We start from the raw sequence: 14,896 nt of genomic DNA, 5'->3' as shown, positions 1-14,896 counted from the left end.
TATATTATCCATATATATATTATCTATAAAAACGTATTTTCGCATTTAAATATCTAAATTAAGGAAGTTATAACATTCAGTAACCCATTAATTATTTATTTTTATTTGTTTATTCTTAAGTAATATATTACATTGAATATCAACTGATTATATGAAGCATTATCCGTGGGGAATATTTGGTTGACAATCTGTCTATGCGATTTAGTTCAGATGAACCACATATATAACTTTATTGGTTCTTGCCACGACTTGGATTTTTTTTAACAGTAATAATATTGTGATATCCTCATCAAAAGATTCCTTACTCCAATGCGATTTATAACATCCTGCCTTGACCATGCTATTTCACGTAAATTTTTCAGTTTACGCAACGTCAGTAAATAATATTACTTAAATGTACGATCTCCGGACGATATTTTGAAAACACTAATCCTGATAATGCAGTTTGTATACTATATGATCACCTTTATTATGGGATACATCTCTTTATGCCGAAATACTGCATAATTAGTACTACTTTTTCCAAGAAGTGTTTATCTTCTCTTATTGATCTTATTTGCCGGAAGAAAAGTGCGCACTACGCTTATAAACGAACGCACCAGGCAGTATTCGGATTATACCTCCTTTTCTTTAAATTTCGCACCAAACGCGAATATTATCAAAGAGGTGCTACAGCCAGTATGTAAACAGTCCTAAAAAATTAATGCTGGATAAGAATAATATTCATTTTTCTGTAGTGTTATAAATAATCAACTGAAGTTTCTCAAACTACTATGGATAATGTAGGTTCAACCGATGTCGAATCGGCCACGAATCTATTTGCATCTTTCTTTGGTTCTGTCTATAGCTCTCACTCTGTAGTCTTTCCAGATTTTACCTTCGATCAATATACCCAATTTCAATAAAATCAATAGTTTACAAACATCTAGGGGCCCAAGCATTGATGAAATCGATTTTTCTTATATCATGCAATTTCATATTCGCACAAGCATTGCGAATCATTCTATACTTCTCCTTGATTACAGGGATTTCCGCTTTAGTTTGGAAGATTACCTTGATCACTCCCATCTTTAAAAAGAATCTATAAACCAGAGATTCAATAAGCGAAATCGTATTAATTTAATATATGCATAAATATACTAAACTACTTTGTAATAATCGTTTCAAAACATTGTATATTTTCATAATATAATGCAAGTATTGTTACGAATTATAGTGCAAGAAGCGTAATAGAAAAACTCGATACAACTTAGAACACAATTTCATTAATACTCTCCTCTCACACGTTATAATTAGATTAATCTTCTTCTGTCGTTCGATTCGATTGTTCTGCTAGAGTAATCCCGAGAAGAGGAATCGTTGATTTCTTCGGAATATTTGTATCAAGATTCTTCTACTATATATGTAGGTCATCTTTCTACGAAGTGTCATATCTCAATCAATATGTGTCAATTTATGCCTCTTCAGATCTGCTTATAATTTTTGTATACATTCGTCAGATGATACCGCTAACAAGTACGAGAGAAATATTTTCTAAAGAATACCGTGGTCAATGTACACGGCATAAATAAATTATTTATCCTGACCATGACAGTACCATTTTACACTTCTGGATAGGTGGAAATATGTAAAGAATAGCCACAAAATTGAATTGATACCTTGAATTTCAAGGCCAAATTTTTTTTCATTGAATCATATTCTACTCATCATAGAGGTAAAAAATCCCAAAGGATTCCCAAAGTGTCGTAATTTAACTGCTTTCTATTAATAACTAATTTCTATTAATTCTTGAACTCATCTTATTTATAATTGTAGCACGTAGATACCTCCGATATAGCTATGGCTACGCGTCAGTTTTTATAGGGCTACGCCAACATTCTTGTTTAAGCAACTCCGAACTCACATCTCTATATTTCGGCCAAGTTTTCCTAAATATTACGCATCGTTTTTTTAAGTGATAGAAAGCATGTTCAACATGATATTTTTATTATTTAACGGATCCGTTCATCCGAACTGAAATGATTGATTGAATTTATCGAATCGTTAGAAATCTCTGCGATCTGATATTTCCACAGAATGCAGCGGTCTTTTATTATTTCTGGTCGATTATCGATATATTTTACGCGCTAAAAGATAATTCCCATCTGCTTCATCTATAGATCGTTATGTAAACTCTATGTGACTGTGAGATATATTGTAAAAATAATTAATTTTATATATTATATATAGAATTAATGAAAGACATCATTTTAACATCATTTTGGCTTTTGTTTTTCATATGTGTTTTAGATAATTAAACAATACATTCCATCTTGTATTTCCTGGTTTATTGAGACTATGACTTAAAACCTTCTGCTTTTTGGCAATGTCGGACATTCAGATGCTTCCCACATATATATAGGGTGTTGCATTTGAAGATTTATATGCAATTATCTGTCGAATTATTGAAAAAAAAGCTTCTACCAGAACTTACTTTATTTTGAGGGCATTGAGAGCAACAAACTACATTATTAGTGCGATTGTGATTTATGTTTAGGGTCGAATCGGCGATATATTTCAGCAAAGAAAATGTTGGCCATATTCAACAAAGGTAAATTTTGAACGGCAATAAATGATCTTGAATGACTTTGAAAGGCTTTCATATTATAGGATGATAAATTCAACTTGAAAAGGGCTATACGTCTACCTAAGTAAAAATATATGGTTTCGTTTCTAAAGACAAGGATCATCTTGAAATGTAAGAGCAACGTTCACGTAGACGAGTTTTGTAACCATTACAAAAATCTTCGTCGAAACAAAGTAAATTCCGCTTGGTAAACTTTTTTGAGTAAGGAATAGTTTAGCAGCTAATTGCGTGTGAAACTTCAAATGTTACCCTACATATGTATGTGTGCATGTTTGAATATTAGTTAATTTTGTAATAATAGATGTAATGTAGTAGAGTTAATGTGCTATGCTTTTATCGTGTTTGACCTACAAAACGTTTAAGAATAATATTGGAAGATATTGAGAATTCTCAACAAATGTCAGTTACGATATTACTGTAACAGATATTACTTATAAAATTAAATAAAATTAAAATTTTTAGAAGAAATATTAAAATATATTGAAATATATTGAAACATATTTACTGAAACTGAAAGAAGACAAAATCGAAATTATGAATTTATCTTTAAATATTGATTGTAGCTTTGAAATATGTACACATATGTTACACTACGTGATTCTCTTCAATGCAGTTAAATACTTCTAATGGTAACATATCAGAAAGATGTCTTTGTTCAAGAAATTGTTTCGAATGAAAATATCAGTCACAAATGATATTAAAATATCAAACTGATATATAAATGTTATTTTACTAACAATACATATTATATCTCATTAATTCCATGTACATATATATAAAATTCCATTGTAGAGTTTTAAAAAATTAGAGGAATCACTTAATTAAAAATGCTACAAATAAAATTATGTCTTATATATAAACCATAATTAAAAGAAGAATTTCTGACGAAAATAATATTATTTAATATCATAAATAGTACTGGAATAGTATAGTATTATTTAACTGCATTGATTAAGGTTAAGCATACATAATTGTTATTTTATACTTAAATTAAATTATAATTTAGTTATTCCTTAAAAAAGTAATCATGTAAAAATCACAGAGTATTTATTTATTTTTAACATCTTTAGGTAATACAAACTGTTTCACATACAGCAACTCAACCAATAGTTGTACAAACTGTTCCATCTAGCACTGTCCAAAATTTTCAATCTGATGTATCCAGCACCGTACAAGAGACAGTTTTTCGAGAAAGGAGTGGGACATACTTTAATGCAGTACCAGCAACCCTGCAAAACTTTTTACCGCCTAATTTATCATATAACTTTTATAATATTTCTAATATTACATATAAAGAATGATTTAATATAATATAAAAATTATATACTCAAATTAGTTTAAACATATATATACGTATACAAGTTTGTTTAAACAATAAGTAAAAGAGGTTCTTTTCTGGTGTTTAAATTATGTAAAATATTTATTCATTGTAAGTAGTATTAAAAGATCATTTCTGTAAAAATTGTATTTTTATTGATATGGTTAATACAATCACAAAGAACAGATTTTGAATTCAGAATTTATTCATATTGTTAGTGTGTGGCAAAGTACATACTGGCGAGAGAAATTAACTACTTATAACGCCTTTAATACTGCGAATGAAATAATAATAAGTCTGATTTGAATTGCTTATCCTTTTCTTTATATGTATTATGCAAATGTATATGATTTATAAACAGCACAAACAAACTTTAATTTCGGCATACGAGAAATCAGTTCATCAGGTTTGAATTTTAGCGAGAAGGTTCATTTTATGCATTATTGTAAATGTCATTACGACACATCTCTGAATCTGGATTTTTTTCTACCTGAATTTTTTCGTCTTACAATTCCATATCACTTACAAAGGAACATGCTAAGTGTGAATCGCCAATTTTAATAATGGTTATGTATGATGTAGTTCTCGAAAAACTATTTGATATGTTTTCTTCTACATATTGACGTTCATGTTGGACAGGTGAAAACAGCTTTCCAACTTGTAGATTGGAAATATATTTATTTTTATAAAAAATATAGTAAAAGTTAGCATAGTTTTGTTCATTTTTGTTGTAAAATGTTGGTCCATTTTCCTTAAAATTTACATCTATAAAGTTTAAACAATTGTACAAAATGTGAATAAATTGGAATTTTTATTTTCGGTATTATAATAAAAATTATTGTCTTTGTTATTTTCGTCTTTGTTATTTTATATAAATGAAGTTGTTAGGCATATATGATCGTGTATGATCGAAAAGTTGTAACAGTATATAATTTTCTATATGATTAATATGCTATGTTTCATTAATTTTTCTTCGAGAAATCAAAATTAGTGTCTAATACATGATACATATTAATAGTGCGATTATAAAATCGGACAGTGGATAAAATTTACAATTTTCGACAAAGGCATTGAGTAGCTTTTGTACACTTCCGGGCCCGGACGGAATCCCGGGCCGGATCTGGGGAGAAGTGATAGGGTCAGACCCCCCAAACATCGGTGCCTCTACACGAGATGTCTGAGAGAGGGAGTCTACCCCTGAGCATGGCGGACGGCGAGGCTGGTCTTGCTCCGTAAAGAGGACCGACCGACGACTTTGTAACGTCAATTCACAACAGACCTAATGGGAAAACCGAATATTTGGCTAACGGAAATGCTGGTTTTTCTCATAAACAATGTCACCTATGAGCCACGTTAGTAGGAGGCTACCTCCTCCTATCTTCATTTATTAACGTTATAACCAATTGGCATGGCGGATCGTTACCCTCACTTTTCCTAACGAAAAGTGTGAACAATGAATCCGCGTTGTTAGTTAAAAGGGACACGCCCGCGCCGAGTTTTCCTCTGTAATAATACGAGAGCACCTCGATACTGAAAACTACAAACTCTCATCAATCAACATCTCTCCGATCAGTCGCGTAAACTGTACTTGTGTTATTTAATAAAGAAACATAAAGTGGAGTTACGGGTCAACCTTCTTGTATTTAAAACCTAAGCCTTAATTTTACGTTTTTTTTTAATTATTTATTTATTTAAATTTTACAATTTGTCCAGTAGGACATTTGGTAAAATATTATAGCGGTATCCTAGTATAGCATGTGGGTGGCTACCCCCAGCGGGGTACCATCATCGTGTTTGTTAGGTTATGTCCTTTGTGAGATCTGTTGGGTGTTTCCTTTTTAATCTTCTTTTTATGCTTGACGTGTCGACCGTTTCCGCTGCCAGCCGGTTTGGGTGCGTTGCTATTCTTTCTCCGTACCTTCTTGCACTTCTGTTAATCTCCTCCTTGACCGTTGGTATTCCCAGGTCTTTCCGAATGTCCTCGTTTCTAACGTACCATGGCGCGTTTACTATTGCTCTGAGTATTTTAGATTGCGTTGCCTCTATTTTGGTTACATGGCTCATTACTGCTGTTTCCCCATAGTGCTATTCCGTACGTCCAGATTGGTTTTATGACCATTTTATATATTTTTAGTTTGTTTTCTATGCTTAGTTTGGATTTTCGACTTGTTAGCCAGTACATTTGTCTTCTTGCCATCTGTATTTTGTCTATTGTTGCTTTAATATGCTGTTTCCACGTGAGTCGTGTATCTAAGTGGTATTTGACTTGCCTTGTTTGTATTATGTGTGTGCCGTTTAGTATAATGTTTGGTGGTTTCTGTTTTCGCAGTGTGAATGTAATGTGTTTGCATTTATCGGGGTTTGCTCCAATTTGTTTTGCTTGAGGCCACTTTTCTATTTTTGTGATATGTTCTTATAGTAATGTAACTGCTGTTGCAGGGTTAGTGTGCCTGACTAGTACAGCTGTGTCATCCGCGAATGTCAGTATTTTGCTATTGTTAGTTGTTGGTATGTTGGCCGTGTATAATGTGTATAAAATTGGTCTTAGGACGTTTCCTTGCGGAACTCCTGCCTTGATTTCTTTAGCTTCAGAGTATGTGTCTTTGATTTTTACTATGAAGGTTCTGCTGCTTAAGTATGGTTTGATTAATTGGTATATCTGCCCCGGGAACTGTTTCCCGATTGATTGAAGTAGGCTAGTGTGGTTTATTTTATCGAATGCTTTTTCGATGTCCATAAAGAGTGCCGTGCAGTATTGCTTTGTTTCCAGCGCCTGTAAGATTACATTGGCGAGTCTGTGCGTTTGTTCTATTGTGGAGTGTTTGTTTCCGAATCCGAATTGGTGATCCGGTATTAGTTGATTCTTCTCTATTATGAATTTTATTCGGTCGTAAATTATTTTCTCTAGTATCTTAGAGAACACCGGAAGTAGTAGATTGGTTGATAGGATTTGGTTTCGTGTGAGTCCTTGCCTGGTTTGGGTATCATTATGATTTGTGCCAGTTTCCAAGTTTTTGGAAAGTATTGTATTCTTAGTATTGTGTTAACTATTATTGTGATTTGTCTTATCGCCTTTGGCGGAAGGTTTCTCAAGATTTTGCCGTTAATTAGGTCGATTCCTGGTGCTTTATTATTTTTTATTTTCTCAATTATGTTTCTGATTTCTTGTGCTGTTGCTTTGGGTATGGTGTAGTGATTGTCAGTTGGTGTACTAGTAGTTAGCGCATCCTCGTCCGTATGACTATTGTGGTTGCTGTTGTTGATGTTATCTGGGGTGAATGTGTTGCATAGATGGTTGGAGAATTCTTCAGCTTGCTCTTCGTTGCTTCTTGCCCATGTGTTGTCTGCTCTTCTGATTGCTGGTTCCATTTTTGTTGTCTTCTTTATTTTTTTTGTGGCTTTCCATAGGGAGTATTTGTAGTTCTCGTGAGCAGATAGTGACTCGATGAACTTTGTGAACTCGTTGTTGCTGTGCTCTTTTATTTTGTTTTTTATTTCTTTTGTGAGCTTGTTTAGGTGTTTTTTGTTTTCTTTTGTTCTGTGTTTTTGCCATTTTGCTTTCGCTTTTCTTTTTTCTCTAATTTTTTCGAGGATATCTAGTGGAACTGTTTTTGTTTGTCTGTTGGTTGTTTCAGGTATAGTGGTTGCCCTTGCTGCTTCGTGGATAGTTTCTGTGAGTGTTGTTAGTGCTTGATCGATGTGTTCAGGTGTTTTCAGTGGGATGTTGCAGCTGATTTTGCTCTCTATTATTTCTTTGAATATTTACCATTTGGTGGTTTTATTGCATAGCTTCTCTGTGCTGCTGTAAAGTATTGGTTTGTTTCTGTATATAATTATTATGGGTGTATGGTCGGAGGTAAGCTCGAGGCTGGGTGCTATGTTTAGTTTATTTGCGTTTAGTCCCTTTGTAACTGCAAAGTCTAGCAGGTCAGGTATTTTGCTCGGGTCTGTCGGCCAGTATGTCGGTCTTCCTGTGGATAATATATTGAGGTTATTATTTTTGATGTATTTTTCCAAGGTTCTGCCTCGAGGTGTGGTGATTCCTGATCCCCATAGTATGTGCTTTGAGTTATAGTCTGCCGCTGCAATATACTTGTCACCTAAGTGTCGGAAGTAGTCTTCCCACATTTGCGTTGTGATTTTGTGTCGCGGCGGTACGTATACTGCTGACAACTGCAGTTGGTTGCTGTTAGTCTGTACGGTAACGGTGGTTGCTTCTATATGTTCTTTACTGACCTGGCTGTGTAGGTGATGTTTAATGTCGTTTTTTATTACTACTGCCGTCCCTCCGTGTGCTTTCCCTGAGGGATGCTTGGTGTCGTATATGGTGTAGTGCGGTATTTTTATGTAGCTTTTTATTGTGAGGTGTGTTTCTGAGACGAGTAGTATATCGATGTTATTGCTGTACAGGAACGTTTTAGTTTCTAGGGCCCTTTGTTGTAGGCCGTTAAAGTTCCAGGCTGCTATTTTAAGCGTGTCTATTTTTATTTTTTGCTCATCATGTTAGTAAGTAATTGTAACATGACTGTTATCTGCTGTGTTTGCTGTCTGAGGAGTTCGTTCTGTTCGCTTATCATTTTTGTAAGTATTTCGGTGTTTTTTTATGGAATGTTTTATTAACTCTTTGATTTTTATAGCGTCGTTGCTGTGGTTGTTCTGTTCTTGATTGTCTAAGGGTGACGACCGGTTGACTACTTCCGCGTAGCTTCGGTTTCTAGCGGTATTGGTGTTAGTGCGGTTATTGTTCCTTGCGTGCTATGTTTTTGGTGTTGACGTAGGTTCTGTGTTGTCCTGTTGCGTGTGAAGATTGTTATGTGTCCTGTTACGAAGCGGCGGAAAACGTTTGCCTTGAAGTTGCTTTCTTACTAGACAGCCTTTGTAGCTGGCTGGGTGATTTCCACCGCAATTATGACATTTTACGTCGTTTATTTTTCCCGTGAGTGGGCAGTTCACTGTTAGGCGCTTCCCTGCGCATTTGACGCACGCCGGGTTTCTGTTGCAGTAGTTTTTTGTGTGTCCGTCTTGTTGACACCGCATGCACTGTGGTATGTCTTTTTTATGTCTGGGTGGCTCGACTGTGATTATTGTGTTTGAGATTTTTTTAATTTCAAATATTTCTTTGTTGTTGCTTTTCGGTGCTGGCTCTATTAGGAATAGCGGTAGTGGTTGCTTAGTGTCAAATCTGGTTATATTGTTGATCGTCCTTACCTGGTGTCCGATCTTGGCCAATTCCGCGCATATTTTGTTTGTATTTGTTTTAGGGTGTAGACCTCTGATTACTGCTTTGTAGCTTTTGTCGGATGTGGGTTGGTAAGTGTGATACCCGGCGTTTTTTCCTTTAGCGCTTTTGTCACTTTCCTGTAGGTTTCTGGGGTATTAGTTTGTACTTTTACCTGGTCCAGTTTGAGCTGTTTGATAGCGTAGTTTTCTTTTCCTGCCGTGCTGTTTAGCAGATCAATGAGGGGATCTATTATTTTAGCGTCTATGTAGATTGGTGGTGGCTTGGGAGTGTGTGTTCTTGGTGTTTCTGTAGGGTCTGTGTCCATCTCTTCTGTCAGTGAGCTAAAGGAGTTTTGTGTAGGAATTTCTTGTAGCCATTGTTGTCTTTCTGTTTCTGTAGTCCTCCTATCATTTGTGTTTGTATTTATTTTTCTTTTTTTTGTTGGGAGTTACAGTCTTCCAGCTTTCGTTATGTTGTGGTAGATCCTTGTTGGTATTGCTCTTTACGTCGTCTTCTTGTATTATTTCCATTTCTATTTCTTTTGTATTTGAGCAGTCCTGTACTTCACTTGTTGTTTTAATTGGTCTCTGTTGGTCTACTGCCCTGTTTATAGTGTATGTTTCTCCTTTGTTTAGTATTCTTATTGATGGTATTTTTTCCATCCTTGATTGGTTCTGTTGCTCTACTTTTGTCGCACAATGTCGGAGGCACTATATTTTACGTCCGTCTAGCTCGACTGCTCGGGCGGAACTGTTTAATTTTACGTGACAACTTCGCCGTCGGCGTACTGGCCGATATGCCTGCTGAACGAGGTTGGCAAGCCCCTCGAGAGAGTCGCCCGCCTGAGCGACTCATGGAAGGGGATGGCGATCAGGCGGCCTAGAGCCGCTTCATTGCCGTCCCAACGGACTGCGACTAGAAGAGGAGATGGCGCTAGGGGCAATGGTCCCCCCTACTGTCAGGGAATTTTTAGGACTGGCTCAAACAAGAGGACGCGGGAGGAGAGTGTAACAAAAAGGTAATTCTTAAGAAGTTCCTGGAGCACTCCTGTCATACGCGTAGGATGGACATCTTGAAGATTTAGTCGGTAAGAGTCCGACACTACTCTGCTGTTACCGATTATTAGCAGCAGCGGAGTGTTCATGAGGATTTCTTTACGTGAAAAAAAAAATAGGTTTACATTGGGGGGGAGGGGGGCGTAATGTAGTATTTCTTTCCACATTCGTTAACTTCTATAGGATCTATGTACACGGATTTGAAGAAGTCAATCTCGAAATTCTTTAAAACTGTTTATAACTTTTATTGTTTGCTTAATGTGAATTATTTGTGATGGAATTAGATATTTGATATTTTTTTTATTTTTGGGATTGTGCCTGATCGAACATTTTAAATTTTCCATTTTCAATGTTTATTTTAAAATTTGTGCAGCTAGGTGCGGTGTTCTTCCCTATTGCGTTGCACAGGGAAAAGCCTCACTTTTGATAAAAAAGATTTGCTGTAACTAGCTACTACTAACAGCTACTCAGGTAATTACAAGGGAAAAGGGACATAAGACGCCTCCTTTTCACAAAATTCGATTTTCTTGTCATGTTGAACATGAATGAAATACCTTTACATGTGAAAGAGAGGGAAATTATTTCCATGAATAGTTATTCCCATATTATTGGGAATCTGTATATACGAAATTGACGATATTTAAATGTATGTTCATATATCTCTATATATACAAAACCATTATTTTAATTTTTCGAAGATATGTAGCCATAAAGTCAATATAGCAAAAGATAATAATACCTGTAAATGTTTTACTGAAGCAGGATGTGTTTAGATCTTTGCTCGTTGGTTTACAACACATTTGCAACGTTCTTCTGTAGTAATATTTCCAATACAATACTGGTTGCCGTAATTAAATTTCTTCGAATAATGATTTTTAAAATTCACATTTTGTTTGCACTAAATACTGTAAATTAGGATCTCCAAAGGGTAAATTAAAAACCGCACAAATATCTCTGCCTCCTCAAAGTGCTGCAATTCAAGCGCGTACACATTCTTGCTAACCTCTCCAATTTAACGCGAAGAAGGCCAATTGCAACGCTGATTGAAAAATTAGAATTTTGGGGGAAAAACAAGAAGCGGGGTTCCTTGATTGTCATAGATCATTTCGGAAGTCATGCATTAGTTCGAGTTTAGTCTTGTAAAATATACAAATGAAGAGAGTTGGAGCAGATGATGCAACAAATTATTGAAGTCCACTTTTTATTAGAAATATCGAGACTTGGTTTTTTGTTATACAATATTCTTTATTATTATATTATTTGTGACATTAAGTGATTAGAATGGTGGATTTAAACGAACCAAGTGCGTATTTTAATACGTAACAAATTTTAATAAGTAAGTAAAATCGTACTGCGGCAACATTGAACTATTTGATGTTATACTTTATTGGATATATTTCAATTTTTGTTTCAAAATCTTATTTCACGGATTTGTAAATTCTAGTAGGTCTATCGGGAATCAGAACAACGACAGTAATACAGTTATATAAAATCATCCACAAGCATGAGAATGAGACTTTCGATGAGAAGCTAGATTTCTTGGAACATGTATTAACAAGTCATGAAGATTATTTGGTTGTAGAAGAGAAGATTTTAGGATACAAATAAAAATGTTTGAGCAGTTAATTTGTAATAAAATGACAGTGAGCAAAACGGCAAAACAAATTATTCGTAAGCCAAAATCAATACTGGCTTACGCAAATTATGGATCTGTCAAAAGTAGTACGTAAAGAGGGGTGGCCCAAAAAATCTTTTACTAAATTAACCGAATGCAGAAAGAAAACACAAGAAATCAGGAAAACTCTGAAGGTGAAAGAGATTTGCTACTGAATCTAAGTTATGAGAAGCAGGGCAATTAGGTGCCTCTAAATTGATTGTGATATAAAAGCATCCCTGACTAGAGCGAAAGAATTAAGAATCGCATAAAACTGAAGTTAATAATTTAAGCAGCAAGAACGACTATTACTCAGTTTCAGAAGCATTTCGTTTAACAGATACTTGTGTAGAGATAAATTTACAAGATATGTTGCACCACACGTCAAGTATTTATATTATTAGAATATTTTATCAATAATTAAGCAAAGCAGTAGAAAGCTTACATGGAAGTAAACGTGCTTTTTCGGAATTTATAAGCAAATGGGGATGCGATGGATCACAACAAATGCAATGCAAGCAATCATTTGGAAACGATGCAAATTGCGATGTAAAGAGTTTTCGAAGTTCAATGTTTTTCTTGCGGTTGATGTTAAGGAATAGCATTTCCACAGTTCTAATATGTTTTTCAACTTTTAAAATGTTATTTAATAAGGTTTTGGGTTTATAAAATAACGTTTCACTTAGATTCGTTTTCTCCAATATATTTCAGTCTTTTGACACGTCTTACCACACAGGAATCTCCAAGTCAATAGAACAACGTGGTCTATTAGAAGTCGTACCAACTTAGCTTGTAGTAAGCAGCGATCATACCAACTTAACATTTCTCAACATAAAATGCTTGATAAATGCATTATATGACAAAACCCGTCACCGTCCTAGCTTCGTTATTATCGTCCCATACGCCTCCAATTTGAGAGTGAATCAGCAGACTCACTACATATAACGACAAATAAATAAGTTGAAGAATACTGAAGTTGAAGGTGATCAAAAACCAATTTGAATAACTCTGAAATATCGCAGAATTTAACTTAATTGTTGGTATAATTAATTTTTTTATATACTTAAATATAAATAAAATAAATTTTGTATTATACTTGATTGGTAGTAAAATTTAATTTAATTGTTCCAAATTGTCGAGAGTTCATTATTGGTAAAACACACCATGATATTGGTAATGCTCGATACAAAAGTGTATAATGTTATCACGGACACAGTATAGAGTGTTAATATTCTAATCACATGTTACATCTGCGCTGCGACATGTGAAGATTTTCATATATTATCAAAATGAAAAAATACCAGATGCCATAAAATTGATAAAACGATGTCGTCATATGTCTGTTCGAAAATTTATTACTCCAGGCGTACAAACTTCCTGTAAAGAAATGGCAAATTAAAATTGAAGCCGACAAAAAAATAGATAGTACCAAAAAACAGGAAATTCAAGATCAATTTAGAAAAATAAAGTGGGATTGTTAGTTGATATATCGAAACAATGACACGGTAGTACTTCAGAAAACGATTATTTATCAGTATTAAAATGAAAATTTTTATACAAAGAAATTCATAAAACATTATTTATAATATAATGTTTCAGGAAATACTAATGGTGGGAACACAAGCCGCAAATTTTTCAAGAACTATCGGCTAAGGTAACTGGTTTAGACTTGCGATTATTAACTAGGTACATATTAACTAAATGGCAAAGGTACGACCTTTCCCAATATTCTTTTTCAAATAGTTGAACAATATATTAATTTTAAAGAATTTCTACCCTTGTTTCATATTTTTAAAACAATTTTTTCTGTTATTCAGAAGTTGAAAATCACCTTGAACGCTATACGAAGCGGCTACGAAATTGATTCCAACAAATGTGGAAATTATGCTACAGACACAATAAAGATGTATATCCACTTATATTCGAATATCCAATGACGTCAATAGTGCATAAAATATTATTTCATGGGCTATTCGTGCAAAAAGCATTGTTACTAATTGTCAGGCAATTGTCTCAGGAAGGAACAGAAACACGAGATAAACATATTCATTCGTTTCGTTTGCATCACGCCGGAAAATCTTCAAATATTGCAACATGAATGGTTTGCAACAAGAGCGGTAGGATTAAATATAAAGCTGTTGGTCATTGTAACTGATTCAAACAATTGATTATTACACATATATTTTAATTACAAATAGGTAGGCTTTTATTGATTTCGAATCCACTGATCTCCAGTATGTGGAAAAGGGTAAATAAAAAATTAAAGCCGTTTATGAGAAACACTGACGAATTATTTCTTTCGTTACAATCCTCTCAAGGTGAGGACAAAGATGACACTAAAGATACAGATTTATTAAACGGGGAATGCTGAAATAACTGATAAGAAAACTGGCGTAAGTATAAGAAATTCTACGTGAGTGCGGAACAAGAACGAATATCTCATATTATTCCAAATCTATTATAAGTATTCCTGATTATTGTCAAAGAGGACAATCTGAAAAATTTCAATGACCTCGAAATATATTGCCAACTTTCACCTATATATGTTACAAAAGCTATTGTTTCGACGGCAGTATGATTTTGATAATCAAATAGTGTTTTTCTCAATATCATGGTAGAGGTGTTTCCTATTTCAAATAACGGTAATAATTATGTCGTTTATACTAATAAAGATTAGTATGAATTGACTGTCTGCCTTATTATTTAATATCTTTATTTGTTTGACATTAGCGTTATAATTCTTCAAATCTAACTCATTGATATTTCATTCTTATGTGAGGTGGAAACAATTATCGAAAATGAAGTAGATTATGAGTTGGATTATATAAAAGTCGACACAATACCGCACTGCGCTAAAACCTTGTTTGGGAAGGAACAATATTCCAATCCCAATGATAGAACTGATCCATAAGATGTATAAGAACTGTAAAATTACCATCCGTACTAGAAACAAAGAATATACACGTACATAGAAGAAGCCAAGATGAGACTGAGAAGACACCACATAAGACTATGGTCCGAA

At 34.2% G+C, this 14,896-nt stretch overlaps 1 protein-coding gene across 4 annotated transcripts in view; it reads left to right on the top strand.

Moving 5' to 3' along the window:
- Positions 1–4,656, top strand: part of LOC126866937 (zinc finger protein 260-like) — a 34,624-nt gene extending 29,968 nt beyond the window's left edge. For 2 of the 4 annotated variants that reach the window (XM_050620965.1, XM_050620962.1), the window contains exon 8: positions 3,697–4,656. In XM_050620965.1, coding sequence (XP_050476922.1) covers positions 3,697–3,927 — 231 coding nt within the window. In that variant the 3' untranslated portion in view covers positions 3,928–4,656. The remainder of the gene's footprint in view (positions 1–3,696) is intronic. The other 2 variants (XR_007690095.1, XR_007690096.1) reach the window with 2 other exon arrangements.
- Positions 4,657–14,896: the final 10,240 nt, after the last annotated feature.

Source organism: Bombus huntii, chromosome 6, assembly GCF_024542735.1.
Source record: "Bombus huntii isolate Logan2020A chromosome 6, iyBomHunt1.1, whole genome shotgun sequence".
NCBI lineage: Eukaryota > Metazoa > Arthropoda > Insecta > Hymenoptera > Apidae > Bombus > Bombus huntii.
Note: the sequence above shows the minus strand (reverse complement) of the source record. Positions and strands in the feature narration are given on the sequence as shown.